The sequence below is a fragment of the Penicillium verhagenii genome, assembly GCF_028828195.1.
Source record: "Penicillium verhagenii strain IBT 33310 chromosome Unknown utg000007l_segment0_segment0, whole genome shotgun sequence".
Lineage (NCBI taxonomy): Eukaryota > Fungi > Ascomycota > Eurotiomycetes > Eurotiales > Aspergillaceae > Penicillium > Penicillium verhagenii.
Genome location: NW_026643171.1, coordinates 3213268 through 3231498, shown reverse-complemented (window position 1 = coordinate 3231498; position 18231 = coordinate 3213268). Strand labels below are relative to the sequence as shown.

Here is an 18231-nt window from a genome sequence, read left to right as displayed (position 1 = left end):
TTTATTCTTTTTTTTTTCTTTATTTGATACCAGATACCATGCTTATTCTGTTTACCCTGAGTTCCAGGCTGTGATGCACGCCTGGACCACTTGTTCCCTGTACGCTACTCATGAACACTTGAGCGCCAAACCAAAAAACCTGGAATGAAATGAAATATTTTAATAATAAACTTCCTCCCGCATCTCGTATCTATAAAAGTAAAGTATGTAGTAGACCCATATCTATAAGAGAGAGAAAATCAATCTTGAATCCTGGAACAGGGCTGGCGCCATGCATCGCATTAAACGCTCAGGTGAATTGGCGGTCTGGAGGAGGTCGAGGTCCATGTCCATGTCAAGCGCACACATGCACTGAAAAGGTTGTATTTTATCGCTCGAACCTCAAGGAGGCTTACAGCTCTGCTCTGCAGAAGTATTCTCACAGGAACTTGCCCGAAGGATATGATCCCTGCGATATCGACGCCAGATAACAATCATGTGGGAGTCCGGGCGTTCCTCGGAGGCTTGGTGGCGTTGACACGTCAAAGGGCTGTGAAGGAGGGTAGTTGTTTACCACCTAGTCATTATGAATTCATGGTTACACCTGAGCAATACTGAATATTAATCATTTAAATGTCACGGGATTGCTTTCCCTTAACTCGAAGCTTGGGTCAAAGTCAGAAGATTCCAAGGTTATCCATGGAACTTGGCTGTTTTGATTTTCAATGAACTTTTTGAAAGCTTCAAGTTAGTAGCAAAGTACATCGCGGCTTCATTTTCCATGTGGCGTAGATTGCCATGAGTAATCTATACATGTTATACAGTCAATATGCGTCTATGTGTTATAGGGCTATCGGAATACTTTCACAATTTTTGGTTCTTGAAAATATATGGTATTAAATTTGACTACTAGTAGGGAAAATAGGTCTCTCTATCAGATTTTCACTACCATTAGGGTATCGTCTTCGCCAGATCGGGACCCGACACGAAGGACAGGAATCAAAGATCTTCAAAAGGTAAAGTTAAGTTAAGAAAAACAAAAATAAATGAAAAAGAAAAGAAAAGAAAAGAAAAGAAAAGGCAGAAAAAAAGGGGGGTGTCAGGTGGACGGAAAAAGGATTCAATGAATCCAAATGGAAAAGCCAACAAGGGGGTAGATGAACTTCTTTGTTACTTGGGAGCAAGATGCGAACGGGCTACAGACAAAAGTACCAATGGCCGGGGAATTGGGAAACGAACGCCAGAAAATTTAGTTCCAAAGTCGCCAGATCTAGCCCAAAGCCTTTTTTTATCGTGCTTGACGAATTTTCACCGCACTGATCGCTTCACATGCGGGACAATGACATGTGTTCTACATTAGCTCCTGCAGCCAGAGCTCTCAAGGGCAGCGAAGAGCAGTGGGGGGAACTGGTTGGCATTACGACTCAACGAGATAAGCGCTCAGTCCGAGTTGAGAAGGGTTGAGAAGGATCGACTTGTGTCTTTTTGGTATACTTGGTGGGTATACTCAAGTGCTTAATTCTGGACGGTGTGAGAATAATAGTATGCACATGTACCATTTAGCGAATTGAGCTATACATGCATGAAGACAGGGACCTGGGGTTCTCATAGATGTTCGGCGATCGGAGATGCCGTGATAAAAATGATATGCAAAGGCCTAGACTCGGCGGATATCCAGATGCACTTTAAGAGACTTTTGCGCATAGAGACCCCGGTGTAGCTTCATCATGACATTGGATGTTTTCATTATGATGGGGAAACTTAACAAACAGGTCAAGGTTCATCGGATAGTATGTTCATTCATGGTTTTTGGGGGTTTTTTGATTATTAAATTGTGGATCTAAGGCAACGCCCAATGAAGAAGCACTGGCGAGCTCAACAAGGCAGGAATAGCGGAAACTATTCTTGGGATTCGATACAGAGGACGGAGTACATGCGTACTTTGATACCTGCACGTTTTCCCGTAAAACGGACTTGATGTCATGTTGTTGTCCGGTCATGTGGCCTCAGGTGGAGATCACGGGAATCCTCGTGACTCCTCGTGACTCCGGGGAATTTCCACCTCTTTTTTGTGTTTTCCGCTCAAGTATTGTAACATTTGATTGATCCATGTTTATCGCCTTGCTTTTGTTCTTTTTTCCCTCTTAATTCGCAAACATATCATTGCATACTAGTAGCACGCAGTCCTACTATACTCTTAGTCAGTTTCTCCCCGGTGCCAAAAGCATCACAATGACGTAGCCAAAGCACTCCCGGTGCTTGCCTCTTCGAGCATACCCGTGTGTTGCATCGAGCCCCCAAGCCCTGAAGTGGAACCTCCCAAACCCCCACACTGTTTCTTTCCTAAATCGCCCGACTCAAGTTCTTTTGGGATCCTCTTTCCCCAGGCGCGAGTTGTGACTGGACATGTACCCGATCATGCCCGACGTTTCGTGGGTCTCGAGCGAAAAAATTGCAAGCATGACATCTCCAAATGCTTCGATTCGGATTTGTGATCCAGGGCACAAATGACAGGAAACATGGTCTTCTCTCACCGAACAGGACACAAAATATCAATGATTGACTGGTCTTTCAACGTTTCAATTCGACAGATTTACTGAATCTATCAATTTATTCACAGTTTCTACTCTTGTAGCTATTTGGCTATTTGACTAACGTGTTCCTTTCCGCAAAGCCCGGTCAATTCTAACTCTCTAGGTAATGGTGCGGGAAGATTCCAGCCACCTTTAGGCCTTGACACACGTCTAAACCCGTTCAAGCTATGAAAATCCCCCAATACCCACATAATAATGTCCACAGGGAGCGATTTTGTGCTTCGATCTCAGCTCGCCCGGTCAAACCTAAGTGGGTTCGTAGTGGATCCATCACAGCTTTGGTACTGGGCGTGATTCGCACAATGTCCGCGTTTTTTTTTCTTTCTGGGACGTCCCACTTGTACTGTTATGTTTTTCTCCCATGTTGTATGGTTTAGTATCGATGACAATTGGAGCCCACATTACTCCATTGAGTCGCCGTTGTTTATTCACCAGCTAAATGAGTATAACGGTGAGTCTCACAGGCTAAGCAACGACATCATGGGAAAGTGGACTCGGAAGTCAGAATTTAAACTACGCTTGCTGCTGATTAGTTCGATTAGTTCAATTTCATGTGCGTCATAAGGTTTAGCATGCCGATGATGCACATATGGAGGCTTTTTGTGGCTAGCGGACCGATATCAAGTTGAGGCTATTCATAGTGCATATACATACTGTACTCCGTGCGTACTCTGTACACAACTAACATCGCTTGGCAATTATCGGTCTAGGTGTGCTGCCATCTCTGGTCAAATAACGCAGTTGATAGCAGTATTTAAATATTTACAGCTTGCGTATGATCCAGTTTGGTATTCCATTTGCTTGTATCTATAATTGTTGCCATTGGTGGCGCTCTAAGAGATCGAAACTAATGTTGAGATTCACCATGTGCTTTTTGTGTAGACGGAAGACAGTATTCCAGGTGGACTAAGTTGAATACTTGAAAAATCGCCTCAAATTAAACCGGTTTGTACACTTCTCGGTGAGACTCCTTCACCTGCACGCGTGTTTGTACAGAGTCACCTGTACGTGTCAATCCTAAGCGTGTCCCCAGTTTCACCGGCGACATTCCTCATTTCTTCCTAGGTTTCTCCGAACCCACCATGAATAACAAAGCGACCGGTAAGAACGTCGAAAGGTCAAAAAGGGGTGGGAAAGGCAACTGGCCTAAGCTGGAAATCTATGCCCGTCGCTGCCCTGATCTCGGGATGCCGAGATGGAGGTTGGGCGCCGGGATCCGCGGCCCAACGCCGAAGCTATATTAGCAGGATACCTAGCACAGATCACGATGTGAAATGAACAAGTTCGGACCCGTCGTACAAGGTATACGAAAGATAATCCACCTGTATGCGGGAGAAAAAAAAACGACAATTATGTGCGGCATGATTGGTGTTTCCTCCGCGTGGGTCGAGCCTCACGTGAACCGGATCAAGGAGCTCTGTCCTCCGACAAATCAATCTTCATTGCGTGGATTCCGATGCAAGCCACAGACATGCACGGGAAGTCCATCTAGTATACTATGAAAAATGATGTTGGGATCAGAACTTTCTGATCATATATTTTGGGATTTGTTGCAGTTACCGGCTTTGATTGCCGGGACCGAAAGCGGATGTTCTTGTGAGCGTGGTGGTATGAACAATCCCATGGTTTTTTCAGAGTTGCACCAAGGGGCTTGTTCTGGAAGGGTTCTGGAAGGATGATCCGGTTGGTGCGTTGCATGGCCCAGATGGCGCTAGGCAACTTTAGGGACCAGAGCCTCTTCTTTGGGAAGTTTACAGTACAGTATTGAATTACCAATGCTTAGCGGTTTCTTGGTATTACGCAATGGGGCGTTACATCGTATGTAAATATTACATGTATTAAATACACTGGTCGTTTTCATGTATTAATAACTAACTAGTTATATGCCCCTTGTTATGTATGTAGTACCAGTAAACTAAGGTATGCGTCCTGGGGTATATGACAATAAAGGCTATATATGATATCAAAATATGCGATATGCGATGTGCGATATGCTAGACTTGATGAAAAATCAAGGAACTTCTCGAGCTATTCAAATGTGCGTCCATTCCTGGCAATAACAATACCAGGTGCCGGGTAATATTGGTTTCCGACCGTTGCAATGTCCCCGAGCCTAATACTTTGAAAAGGATGGGGAACCCTAATGCAACTAGTGGAGCCTATCAAAGTCACTAGACAAGGGTATACAGACCGGGTCAGATATGAAGGGGGTGTGACCATTTCAAATTTTCCTTGTGGGAAACGCCGCAAAAAGACTTTGCCTGCAAGCAGTTCTGATACACGGCCGCCTTCGTTCTGAACCTTAAGCGCGGCAATGCGGTCCAAAACTTTGTATCTGGGAATTGATCTGCGGAAAGAACAGATCGCATTCCGATTCACTGCTGATAAGTGAGATCCATCTTTCTTCTTCTTTTCTTAATTAACCCACCTGTCATCTGATAAATTTGTGGCAAATTATCTGATGTTTTTGGTTCAAATGTTACAAAATTCTGGGGTCAACTGGTCTTTTTTTACCGACTTAATATAAATATGGCGTCTTACACAGCTCAGAATGACAATACAATTTATTCATTCTGATGAACCAAACGTTGTCCCTGCATGAGGGAAATACTTTTTGTTTTCTGAAGTATACTCGGTACATTCACAAAAAAATCTTCACCTCATCTGATTCCGTTAGCCCCTCGCTTTTACCGACGGGGGACCATCCTGTCGGGTTGTCAAGGTACTTTGGTGTAAGGCGGGGCTAAATGCATAACCCTAGTGCCAGTGTGCAGTCGGCCGGAGTTCTGGAAGCCGAACCCCTCATCTTTCTCCGCGTATCGCTGACCGCCAGAGTGGGCGGGGTGGAGGTTGTATGCGAGTATTTCTTATTCAGGTAACCCGATGGAGAAGTCCATAAGTGATAATCATGTTGTTCTTGTGGGGAAGGTGAAGTGGACAACCGACTCGGAAGTATCGAGAATTACGGAGAACTATTAAGAACTATTAAGAACAAACACAGCAAACACTTTCAAACATTTGAATGTTGCGAACATTCAATGTTGAAGACAGATAAAGTTGTTAGTTTTTTGTGTACATAAAATATTGACGGCCTGAGGCTTGTAGCTTACGTGATTATGCAGGCGCATAGTACCTCCAATGTTCAAATGTCGAAAGTCGAGATTTACATGTGGAACTTTTTGATGCAAATCCTACAATTTGTCAATAGAAAGTTCAAGTCAAAAATCTATTGCTGACATTTACTGAGTCATTCTGCTTCATTGCCAGTTTCCATGAAAAGTGGTGACTCTGTGAGTCAGATTGTATCATAGTGGATATACCGTGACTTTACCCCACGTTGAAAACAAACTCGACAAAAAGTTCTTGGCACCAGCAGTTTCGGTGAACACTATATCTTCACACTATCAGTATCAAAATCCAGGCTTTTTTTTTAGAGCACGCCCCTCCACCAATCCTGGTCCTTAATTGCAACACAATCATAATCTCTTGTGCCCTGGCATTTCTTGCTCGCGCACCGCGGCTTACCTGTTGTGCACTGCAGATCTGGTCCTGTCGATCCCGAACAAGGTCACCGGATCTCTGCGTTGGCAGTTCAAACGTCACCTCGCCTCGGCCAGTCCAGGACTTTCACCCCCTCCATTATCTCCCGTTCACCTAGACCCAGCGGCATGGAGAACCGGTCAACTGACAACGGGGCGGGTCCAGAGCCCCAGCTCTATCGTAAGTCCTATCCTATTTTTATTGGCCCCGATCCACCTAGTGTCGTTGGTGGCTTGTACTCCCCCCTCTCAACAAGACTCCTTTCGAGACCCCGGGTTACATGTCGTGTTTTTGTTCTTCTGCAAGCCTCTCCCCTGTGTGGCACAGCAGGTCCATGCAGACTCACCTCCACGCACGTTGAGCCACCATGGCTGGCCATGGATGGCCCTGTTGCCTTTGCTTTCACGGGTGCGGCCTTCATGGCGGGCCGCAACCTTTTTGATCACACGCTCATGGCATTTTTCAACAGGGACGGAACAGCCACCCTTGACAAGTGATGAGTTGTCAAACCCAACTTCCTCGCATGGCGTTACACCCATGCAAGAATCGAAGACTGCTCGCCAATCATCGACAAAAAAACGAGGCAAATGTCGTTATTTCATGTCCAAGAAAGGTGTGTACCTTCAGCCTGGTTTTTTTTTTCTCCTTATCACTCTATGGGTTTGATCATTTTCTTCCTTTCCTATCTTTTGTATTGTATCGTGTTTTGGATACACCTTTGAGATACGGTTTCTCTAAACCATATGCAAGTACCGACTTGCATATTGGACTTTGGCCTATTGAGACATCGTGTCAGCCTGTGGCTCAACATTTGAGTAATACATATGTCTACTGTTCTTATTGGTTTGGTTTTTCGTTTTATTGCCTGTTTGTCTGTCTGTTTGCTTTCCGCGTGTATGAGGATTGAAAGACCATAATTTGGTTGTTTAAACCCGATACTGATCATTGGTTTAGGTTGCCGTGCTGGGGCAGAATGTCCGTACATTCACCCTAATTCCACCAACCAGGAGAGTGTGACTATGGCCGATCAGCCGTCCAGGTCGCCTGCTCCCATCAACATGGGTCAAAATCTAGACCCCAATGTCGGCACCGGAGCTCATCATACGGCTAACCCTGGTGGTCCGTCAAAACAAGCCACTGCAGTTTCACATGCCGCTCAGCCTCAAAGGCCAATCTCAAAATTAGAGCAAAAAGACCCGAGAGAGTTTCAGCTAAACCAATTGAGACGGCGATTCCAACCAAAGGAAACGACCGATAGCAATGGGTCGATCTTGGAATTCGGATTGGCTCCCTCTGATCCCGATTTTCCATTTGAGTTGCCCAAACTTCACTGCGTGATGCATGTCCCACAGTCATATCCTGATGCAGGACGGCCTACACTCACAGTGACTAACCCTGAAATGGAAGCTGCATACCAAGCCAATGTTGCGAGAGGTTTTGATGACATCGTTGATTTTACATTGCGCACAAATGGCCGAGGAACCCTCCTCAGTTGGCTGAACAGTCTTGATAAGCAACTAGAAAAGCTTCTTACCACTCTTGAAAGAGGCCCCAGGCTCAAATTTGTAGCCAATCTTGGCGATGGTACGGCTAGCAAAGGTCCAGCCCCACCAAAGCCAGGACCTCGACAACAAGTGGACTTGCCCGTGCTGCCAAAACAGTTATCTGTTAATGCAGCCAAGCCTGCGACTGTGTTGAAGCCACCTGTTACCAAGAAGACTTACACGGGCGAGGAAAGAGCCCAGGCTGAGCGTCGCAGGTCGATGGAAGCAAAGCAGCTTGAAGCTCGTCTTGGAAGACTTCCAATGTTCCAGAAACGGTCGGAGAATTCGTTTGTGATTCCGATTCAACCTGCCAAGAAAGACCGGCTTCCAGGAAAGCTTCAAGCACTAAAAACAGTCAAACTTCTAGTTCCACAACTCTATCCGCTTGAGAACTCTTCAATTGAGATTATAGGTGTGGATAGCCCAGAGGCAAAATCCGTGGAGAATGGATTTGCACAGTGGGTAGGAAAAAACCCACAGTTGAATCTGGTTTCTCAGATCAACTACTTGGCAAGTAACATGCACAACTTTGCCAAAACGCCCCTGCCTGAAGTTGCCGAGTACTCTCAACATGAGCATCCTCAACCCGTCATCGCTCCTACATCTTCTGAGGAAGAACATCCAAAGCCTGTTGAAGGAGTCGAAGATCCAGATCGACCACATCTGCATGTCATTCCACGTCCACCGGAGTGGTCTGTAGCTGAGAAGAACAGTGACAGTGAGGTGACTGACGGTTCAAGCTTTGAAGAAGATTCTGAAGAGGATGGCGAAGAAGGTGGCGAAATTTCTGGTGATGGAGATACCCCTGTTCCTGTGGCGGCCGATACCCCTGGTCGCGGGGTTGCACTTTCATTCCCTTTCCTGGAACTCTACGGCATCGAACTCTTGGAGATTGTGTATCTTTCTATCACAGTGAAATGTGAGAGATGTAAGGAGTCCATGGATATCAAAAATGTCCCCAATATCACTGATCCGAAAAATACGCCAAAAACTGAGTCATGCAGAAAGTGTGCGAATTCTATGAGTATCGGTAAGTTGGGGTTATCTAGTCCTATCAATCAGGTAACTGGGCTTATGCGTTTCATTAGGTTTCCGCAAACAATTGATGCATTCCCATGCAAATCGCGCTGGGTACCTGGACTTGGATGGTTGCACTATTGTGGATCTTCTTCTTAGGTAAGTAATTGTGCTACTTGGCCATACAAGATATTTCTGCCAGGCAAAACAGTCAGTGGCTGACTTTTGGTGCAGTAACTTCATCCCAACTTGCTCCGAGTGCTCAACTCCATACCATGCGCCTGGCGTATCTGCAGTTCGCGCAGAAAGTGCTGCAGCTACATGCCGTCAATGTCACCGAAAAATGGGTAAGTCATTGGTATCTCATGCCAACTTGAAAGCCATGTTTGAATCTGACAGAATACAGTCTTCAAGATTCCCGAAGTTAAGTTCCTAGTTGTTGGAACTGCTGCGGGTAAGTTTTCCTGGGATATTTCTCGATTGAACCAATTGACTCACCCCCGCCATTCATAGTGTCTAATCGATCGGGTTTGTCTTTGAAAAAGAAGGTAGGAATGCGCAATCATGGCTTTCGTGACTCATGCTAAGTGGTTCTTTTTTTTAAGCCCAGAGAGGTTCTTGGGATCGTTGCTGGTCAAGAACTACCCCGACGTGGACGCTGCCAGCATTATGCAAAGAGCTTCCGGTGGTTCAGGTAAGCTGTTACAATGTTGAACAGTATAGCATTTGGTCCTAACACACAGCAGATTCAGTTGTTGCGCAAAGGTTTATCCTTGCGATAAGTATGTTAAACACCAGTTCGTCGGTTTGATAATATACTAATTGGTGTAGATGTCATAACGTAGAAGCAGATCATCCAATCGAACATGCAAACCGCATGATCTGGTACGCATGCTCGCAGTCTGAATTATTCGATATGATGCTAATAATAACCAGTGGATTCTGTTCTCGGGAACAACATTTCAGACCAGAAAATTGTGGAACTTGCAAAGCGGTTCTTGTTGGTAAGGCTGGCAGTGGATTCTGGGAGGGAGGAAAGGGTACTAGAAATAGGACTCTGATGAGCCGGAAAGGTATGCTGGTCTTCTCCAATATCGCTCTTATTCAAACTGGTTCTGACGACTACATAGACCCTAGGAAATTCAAACGCCAAGGGAGTACTGTTCCTGGCGGATCGAGCTCCAAAAAGAAATAGGGAGGAAAGAAGGATCATGTATTATATTTAGGTATTCTTTAGATATCGTTTACCTTAGTGCCTATGAATCCTCCATGTTCGGTCTTCTTTCCGATCTTTAATAGCCGTCCCACTTGGACAGAGACTATAGCCGGAGTATCTCCGAGAAATTAACTGCTGGTACTTCGTGCACATGTGAACTGGCAGAAAAGTGGCGTTCGCAATTGTTCTTCCTACACAACCTTCGACCACAACAAAGCTAACCTCACCCCGCCACCATGAGCTTCCAACACCTCCACCCCAACTTCGCACAGATAACAGGGCCAAATCCAGAGATCAAATGCCATATCGAAAATAATGATTACCCTTTTGCTCACGAAGCGAGTGTGTATATCCCCCTAAAGGACCAGGTCTTCGTTACAAGCAACCGCATCGAAACAGACAATGGCAAGCAACGAATTCAAATCTCAAAAATCCAACTCAACGACAATGATGCATGCATCAAAGAGGAAATCCACCCCGACATCCCAATGGCAAACGGTGGCGTGAACTATCTAGAAGGTGTTCTATTCTGTAGCCAGGGCACACTCGACAGGCCTTCGAGTTTGATACACATGGAAATCGAAGCACCTTACAAGTGTACAACGGTGATTGACAGTTTCTACGGTCGGAAGTTCAATTCGCTCAATGATGTGGTCATCCACAGCGATGGATCGATTTGGTTTACCGATCCCGTTTACGGATTCAAACAAGGTTATCGTCCAGTGCCTGAGTTGCCGGCACAGGTTTATCGCTATGATTGGCTTACCAAGTCTGTGCGGGTTGTCGCAGATGGCTTTGGGAGGCCAAACGGAATTTCGTTCTCGCCTGACGAGAAGACTGTTTACATCACCGATACGGATGCCGTCCAGGGAGATGGGAGCGTGAAGTTGGCTCTCGCGGCTACAATGTATGTCCTTCTTCTTCTTCTCATCTGCTGTTCCATCTTCTGTACTGGTCTCGTTTCCTCCTTCTCCAAATTGAAGCTCTGACGAAGCTAATGAATGCTTGATGACAGCTACGCCTTTGATGTGGTCGAATACCATCAACAGCCATTTCTTACGAACCGCCGCGTCTTTGCAATGTCAGATAATGGTATCCCCGATGGGATCAAATGTGATCTAGAGGGGAACGTATACAGTGGATGCGGTGATGGTATCCATGTTTGGTCTCCAGGTGGTGTGCTTCTGGGTAAGATTCTGATTCCTGGGGGTGTTGCCAATTTCTGCTTTGAAAAGCCTGGAAAGATCTTGGCTTTAAATGAGACGCGATTTTGGCGGATATCTTTAACCCCGTCTTGCCGGGGAGCCCTGCTCGGGCTATGATATCCACCTCTTGTCGATTATAGAGATGTGCAACTTTATAACCCTTGGATCTTCTAGTATTCCAAGGTTCAATGATATGAGATATTCATATCATAGCTTCCTCCCTAGTGACCATCCATAGACCTCCCTGTCATAGATATCCATGCCAGTAATAGCGCACATGTGCAACCAGTCGTACGTGCACTCTCCCAACTGAGCTATCACTAGTTGACCCAGTGCTTTTAAATGTTCAAATCGTGAAGACCAAAACCAAAATTTGCCGTTAATAATTGCTACATATTGACATCATATATTGATCCAGCACTGGGACACTGAACATTCCTTTGAAGGTTCCTCATCCAGATCCAGTCTGACCTTGAGCGCAATTTTTCAATATTGCTGGACATCTGGAGGTTATGTAGTGATATTGGACGACTGATCATGGATTGCATCAAGTTTGAACATTTGAAGTTGAGATATATCAATGACATTTCGCTTCCAAATACTTTGGAGAGGCTATAATCCTTGGGCATATGAGTAGCTTGGAACCTTCAAATGTTCAGTGTTGGAAAGAGTTCTCCTCAAGGACCTCGGGAGGTGGTCATCAAGTTCGAGATGTCAACATTTCAATGAACCCAACATTTGGCCGACCAAGCGACTCGGGGCGATTCCTTGATCAACAGATGCAAAAAGCGGAACCCCCACTTTATCCACTCCGTAGCTTGCAATAATATCTTGTCCCCTCCTAGATTTCAGGTAATCAATGAACTTGGTTATCTCTTCGCAGACCCTGGAGCTTCTCAGCGGAGTATGAAGAGCGTAACAAGAATTCATAAGCGGGTGGAAGGGACCAGTGGGCTCAAAGAAAACTGCCCAATTAGCGACGGTATGTCGACTGACTTGTTTTAGGAGAGTCGATCGGTCCATAAGTATATAAGCCCCCGAAGCCGTCGCAAAAGACACAGCATCTGCCGGGTTATATGAAGTTTTGATGTACCATTTGGAAGAATTGGACTTCTCATCCCATGGACGACGATGACATCGACGCCAAATTTCACGTTCCTTGCACATGGTCGCGGATCCATCGTTCCTGCTGTAGAACAGAGATTGACTCGAAGCAATTCGATCGAAAGCCCCTTCGATAGACTTGGCTTGACTGGCATTAGCTGGGTCGTGCTTTGGACCAACCAGTGTAAAGTGATCATGGAAGATACATCCTGCATCTTCAGCCCAGCCCTCGGAAACTGAAATCTCCTCCTGTTCGCGCTCATAGGTGAGGGCAATGTCAATGTAGCCCTTGAAAAGTGCTATCTGAGTATTTCTAGAATGGTTGCAAATCCACTCGATTGATCCTGGTCTTCCCTTCGACGATAGGTAATCTCTGGCCAACGCTGCTACTAATCCAGTTCCCCCTAGAATTTTTTTTTTTTCAAATAAGCATCATTATGAAGGATTTCTGTTGGTATTCGTTATACGTACCTGCACCGCCATTTCTGTTGCAATGGAGCCATTAGCTGGGTGAATATCTTGCGAGGGGAGAGATTGACAAACCCAATTCTCAAGATGACTTCCCCTTCTCCATATACTTCAATTGGAGTTGAAGCGATTTCTCCATTTTGTTGAATGACGGTGCTTGCTACACTGGCCATTTTCTTAAAATGCCGCTGCGTGTAAGTGAGGGGTGACTTGTTTAAGCGGAGAGGGTGCGGGTAGTAGTTAATGTTATCGTTTATGTCGATTTGCGGGGTCAAAGGCCTCTGGTGTACAAACGCCACGTAATAATACTCAGCGGCACATGAAGAGTACTAGTATGCAGTATTTGTTATACTCGTAGTCAACAAGCTCATGTAAGTACTACTAGTAGTAAACTTTGAATAATTACTAGCAAGATATCCATAGTTTATGGACGGCTAAGTATAGATAGTCTCCACTTGAAATGTATTATGGGGTAGTATGTATTACCCTATATAGTAGAGACAGGAGAGCCGCATATCCGAGCAAGTAAAGAATCAAATATGACTGAAAAAGAAAAAGAAAAACTCTTCCGTGGCGGAGATGCCAATGGCCGATCGGAAAAGCCCGTATTCTCCAAGCGATCCTAGTTCGCTCAGGGATGCAACCTTGGTTTCTTCCTGAAGCACCCGAATCACAATTGATTATTGGGCGTTGTCAAAGCAGAAAAAGTCAAAGAAATCGGTGGCGACCGGGTTGGTCGTCACGTGCCGTCACGTGTACCCCGGGCCGCAAAATCGAAGAAAAAGTCGTCGACCCGCAGCCCCGACCTTATCTCGTCACTTGTTGCCGGTTCAGCTTACCTTCCATTAATTTGGCCCAAATTGCCATCCACTTGTCGATCCTGCGACATTTCAATCCAAACTTACCACTTTGTCTACCATCCTCAACCTTGAGACGCAATCCATCGACTCCGAGTGATCGCGTCATTTCCCCGACCTTCCGACTCGTCATCCCCTTCTGACACAACCCTCCCTCACAATCACACATAATGGATCACACTCGGGATCCCTGCCCCTGGGTCGCCTTGAGCGATTTCGGTGGTGCATTCTGCATGGGTGTATGTTCTGGTCGACGCCTTAGCGTCACAATCGCGTTGAGTTCGGATAACTGATCGAGATGTTTCCAGGCTATCGGTGGTGCTGTCTGGCACGGTGTTAAGGGTTTCCGTAACAGCCCCTACGGTGAGCGCCGGATAGGTGCACTCACCGCCATCAAGGCTCGCGCGCCCGTTCTCGGTGGAAACTTTGGTGTTTGGGTATGCAAATCTTCAACCAAGGCCCAGGAATCCACACTTATACTAACGTATCAATAGGGTGGTCTCTTCTCAACATTCGACTGCGCCATTAAGGGTATCCGAAAGAAGGTACGTTTGCTACCGAATTGACTGCCGAGAAACATTGATTGACGATTGCGTGGAATTGTAGGAAGATCCCTGGAACGCTATTACTGCCGGTTTCTTCACCGGTGGTGCCCTCGCTGTTCGTGGTGGTGTCAAGGCCGCCCGTAACTCCGCCATCATGTGTGCTGTTTTCCTCGCAGTTATCGAGGGTGTCGGCATTGGTTTCCAACGAATGATGGCCGACAACACAAAGCTCGAGGTATGTCCAACCCCCTTTTGACAAGCTGTTGCTTTTACCGACATATGAACTCCTCACTAATTGTGTCTAAAATAGCTCCCTCCTCCACCTCCCTCTGAGCAGAAGGCGCTCGCTTAAATCCTCCCCCCCCCCCTTTGTCATAAATACGATCGATTCATACTCCTCGGTGGCCCACGGCCTCATACTTTTCTTCAATATCTGTCTTCATAACATTCCCACATTGAGTCTCTCTTCTCAGGTGTTTGGTTTTGCTCATCATTCTTAAACGACATGGCATAGAGATCCTGGTTTCGTTTTCATTTACGCTTTTTATACCGCCTTCCCGGCTTGTGTTTCGGAGCAATGTGTTTTTGTGGACGGCGGGTTTATTCACATGGCTGGTTTCTAAGACCGGCGTATGTGTTCTTTTCGTGGCCAGGTGGCCTACTAAAAAAGAAGTTTCTCTGCTCATCAGATGCAAAAAATGCGGTTTGGAGATCAGACTTTGGTGGATTCTTGTACATTAACGCATCGCTAACAAGCATAATACACATTTTATCTGCATATATTTATTCAGACTGGGGGATTTTTTTTTTCAATCTTTGCATTTAGGTCTCGACAAGAAAGAAGAAAAAAGCAAAGACGCAACCTCGAATTCACAGGACTTCTTATCTATCTCATGCAGGTCTAGGTTAGCGGACTTTCGGCCGCGCAATTGTCATTTCTCCGCTTTTATCGGCACGAACTTCTTTCCCCTCCTCACGCACGCCTCGGCACCTCGAAATCACTTTCACCCCCAGTTACGGCCATGTTAGAAAGTGCTGCGACTTTCAAACCTGCATTGATCCTCCACGGAGGTGCAGGAAACCTCAAACGCGCCACTCTTCCGCCGGATCTCTACGCCGCCTATCACGCCTCGCTTCAGTCTTATCTCCGCTCCACTCATGCACTCCTCGCCAGCGGCGCATCGGCCCTCGATGCCGCGGTGCATGCGGTGTCCTTGATGGAAGATGACGAGCTCTTTAATTGCGGCCGTGGAAGCGTCTTTACTACCGCAGGCACAATTGAGATGGAAGCTTCTGTGATGGTGACATCGGTCCAAGGCTCCATCAAAGACTTGGAAGGCACAATAAAGCGCGGTGCGGGTGTAATGGGTGTGAAGAACGTCCGTCATCCTATTCGTCTTGCGCGCGAGTCTCTTCTACGTACTGGGTATTACGCAAATGGCAAGCCGAGTAATGACGGTGGTTCTATGCATTCTCAGCTGCATGGCCCTCAGGTGGAGGCATTGGCTCGCGAATGGGGACTGGAGTCCAGGTCCGATGAATGGTTTTGGACAAAGCGTCGCTGGGACGAGCACCAACGGGGATTGAAGGGAGAAGCGGAGCCTCTTTCGCTGAGTCAAGGCACCGTTGGTTGTGTCTGTCTGGATCAATGGGGTAACTTGGCGGTAGCCACTAGTACTGGTGGGCTGACCAATAAACTTCCCGGTCGAATTGGCGACACTCCAACTCTTGGTGCGGGCTTTTGGGCTGAATCATGGGATGAGATCATTTCGAATATACCGATGACCGCGGCGTCTTATTCCTCTCCTCTATCTACTGGAAATTATTTCCAGGAAGCAAAGGACTGGCTGGCGGATTGTTTGCCTCCTTTCCTCAGGGAAACTAGTCCTCCAGCTTACATGTCACTCCCTACCCAGGTGGATCGAAGGGAATTGGGCGCTGAGAAGCAAGCTTTATGTTACGAAGAACCATCTGCTCCAAAGTCCAAGAAACGTGCTATTGCAATTTCAGGAACTGGAAATGGCGACTCGTTCCTCCGCGTTGCGGCCGCACGTACCGCAGCCGCTATGATGCGTTTCTCTGCACCGGGTCTTTCTCTAGCTGATGCTGTCACCGCAGTGGCTGGCCCGGGTGGTGAGCTTCAACGCTCTGCTGGACAGCGATGGAACATCACCGGCGAGGGCGAGGGTGGCATTATTGGCATCGAAGCTGATTCTGCACCTGCTACTACTGGGCAACTGCGCCGGGGCAAAGTCGTCTCTGACTTTAATTCTGGTGGGATGTGGCGTGCATGGGTTGACGAGGACAGTACCGGTAGAGAAATTGAGCGGATTATGGTTTTCCGAGAGGAGTACCAGTAGAGCTCGTATGGATTATAGTATATACTAAACTTGAAATGCTTTCAAATGTTAGCTTTCCAAGTTTGGAACAATTGAACAACACTCAACGAGAATATACTTATACTCAAGTTCTACCTATCCAATAAGTAGTAGGGACTTGACTTTCCAAGATTCAAAGCCAAAGCTCAACCTCCACTTGAGATGTCGTAAAGGCTGACTTACTCTGAATTGGGTAATGATGCGGGGGAAAAAATGAATTTATCTCATGCAACATTGAAGCAGTGTTAGTTGATGTCATGCCCCCCAATACTAGTACCTACTAGTACTAAGTAAGAGCTCTTTTCCTGCATTTCTTCATGTTATGCCTACTAGTAGTAAGCCTGTCGGTGTATATCCCTCTATTTTATTCCCCGCTTTCTTTTTATCGCCCTATAGGATGTGGTAATCAAGAAATGTGGCTGGTATGTTGGCAAATCAAGGTACTTGCAAACCAATATATGCACCCCTTGCATTTGTCCTGTGTAACAAGCGGTCACCAATGAACAGTCACCACATGCATCATTCTAAGCAGGAGCATTATTTAAGGCTCGATCCTCGATTGAGACACCATGCTAATCATCATTCTGTTTCTCTTCCTTGAATACAAAGCTGACCACCATTGACCCTCATCGACTACTAAATTGTTTCGTCATTCAATTGATGAACTCAAGGTTCAAAATTTCAAGATGATCTTCTACACGTCCTTGGTTTTCACCCTTCTCTCCTGCACAGCTCATTCCGTGGCAACGGATAAGGTAGGCCATCCGCTTAACCCCGTGTTCGCCTGGCAGAAGACTAACAGATGCCATCATACTATAGCCCCCAGCCATACTCTTTTCCCAGGAGCCATGTGCAGGGGAAACGATAGCCATCAAACCAGACAACACCTGTGTTCTCTTACCCGTTAATCTGTAAGCTCATTCACAAATTACGTGGTCTAATGTAAAGTTAACGATGGTCGACAGGAGGAAAAACATCAACGGAGCCAGAGTTCCAGAGGACGTTGTATGCGATTTCTACACGTGAGTCGGCATTGGATTTCCATGTGAATTTTACCGATACTAATTCTTGTGCATTCATAAAAGTGATGACAAGTGCCAAGAGCCACTTTGGATTGGAATGGAGTCATCGGAGGATGACAGTGATTGCAGCTTTAGTGACCCCAGCTTGGAGATCCAGAACAAGACGGTGAGTGTGCACTGTTACGACGGGACCGCCATCTACGAGCATGAAGCCTTGTGAAATGGTAAATAGGGCTTGATTGGAAGAATGACTTGGCTTGCTTTGCCTGTATCCGAGCTTCTATGGTGAATAATACCAAAGAGTTTTAGCTATATAGCCAAAATAGAAAAAGTATGACTGGAGGAAACAGATGAGAATTCAAATTCAAAAAATAAACTCCGATAGGGGGAATCGAACCCCCGGCTGTCGTGTGAGAGACGACGATGTTAGCCACTACACCATATCGGATTTTGTATGAAGAATATGGCAAACTTTGCCGCCATAGACCCACAACAGATTAGGGCTATGGGTCCTCAGTTCCCCCCCTCAGCTTTGTCCAAATATGCTGAATCGCTGCACTTCTTTCTATATTGAATCCCTCAACTCAGATCAAAGCACACTGCCAGGTGTGCAGCCAGTCTCATCATGGTTTAGGGTGTTCACCCATCTCAAACATCGAACTTCGGAAGGGATCGGATCCCACAAGATTGGAGGTCGAGTTGAGTGTCTGGAGTCTGGACCGATGTAAAACTGGCATGCAGGGTGACTCCGATCCATCATTG

General features: G+C 46.2%; 6 protein-coding genes across 6 annotated transcripts; 5 read left to right on the top strand and 1 right to left on the bottom strand.

Moving 5' to 3' along the window:
* Positions 1–6490: 6490 nt before the first annotated feature.
* Positions 6491–9869, top strand: N7466_007861 (uncharacterized protein; the record flags this gene model as incomplete). The annotated part of the gene is made up of 12 exons (XM_057167250.1): positions 6491–6521; positions 6583–6726; positions 7068–8687; positions 8746–8833; positions 8909–9021; positions 9081–9128; positions 9188–9202; positions 9285–9368; positions 9421–9456; positions 9520–9559; positions 9611–9747; positions 9805–9869. The coding sequence occupies 12 exons, from the start codon at positions 6491–6493 to the stop codon at positions 9867–9869; spliced, it is 2421 nt and encodes an 806-aa protein (XP_057020291.1).
* A 257-nt stretch (positions 9870–10126) lies between these two features.
* On the top strand, positions 10127–11212 carry N7466_007860 (SMP-30/gluconolactonase/LRE family protein; the record flags this gene model as incomplete). The annotated part of the gene is made up of 2 exons (XM_057167249.1): positions 10127–10797; positions 10906–11212. The coding sequence occupies 2 exons, from the start codon at positions 10127–10129 to the stop codon at positions 11210–11212; spliced, it is 978 nt and encodes a 325-aa protein (XP_057020290.1).
* Positions 11213–11809: 597 nt separating this feature from the next.
* N7466_007859 (uncharacterized protein) lies at positions 11810–12682 on the bottom strand (the record flags this gene model as incomplete). The annotated part of the gene is made up of 2 exons (XM_057167248.1): positions 11810–12502; positions 12671–12682. The coding sequence occupies 2 exons, from the start codon at positions 12680–12682 to the stop codon at positions 11810–11812; spliced, it is 705 nt and encodes a 234-aa protein (XP_057020289.1).
* A 1012-nt stretch (positions 12683–13694) lies between these two features.
* On the top strand, positions 13695–14421 carry N7466_007858 (protein transporter TIM17; the record flags this gene model as incomplete). The annotated part of the gene is made up of 5 exons (XM_057167247.1): positions 13695–13763; positions 13833–13961; positions 14019–14069; positions 14131–14304; positions 14380–14421. The coding sequence occupies 5 exons, from the start codon at positions 13695–13697 to the stop codon at positions 14419–14421; spliced, it is 465 nt and encodes a 154-aa protein (XP_057020288.1).
* A 670-nt stretch (positions 14422–15091) lies between these two features.
* On the top strand, positions 15092–16429 carry N7466_007857 (isoaspartyl peptidase/L-asparaginase; the record flags this gene model as incomplete). Its single annotated transcript, XM_057167246.1, has 1 exon — positions 15092–16429. The coding sequence occupies one exon, from the start codon at positions 15092–15094 to the stop codon at positions 16427–16429; it is 1338 nt and encodes a 445-aa protein (XP_057020287.1).
* Positions 16430–17401: 972 nt separating this feature from the next.
* N7466_007856 (uncharacterized protein) lies at positions 17402–17689 on the top strand (the record flags this gene model as incomplete). Its single annotated transcript, XM_057167245.1, has 2 exons — positions 17402–17469; positions 17533–17689. The coding sequence occupies 2 exons, from the start codon at positions 17402–17404 to the stop codon at positions 17687–17689; spliced, it is 225 nt and encodes a 74-aa protein (XP_057020286.1).
* Positions 17690–18231: the final 542 nt, after the last annotated feature.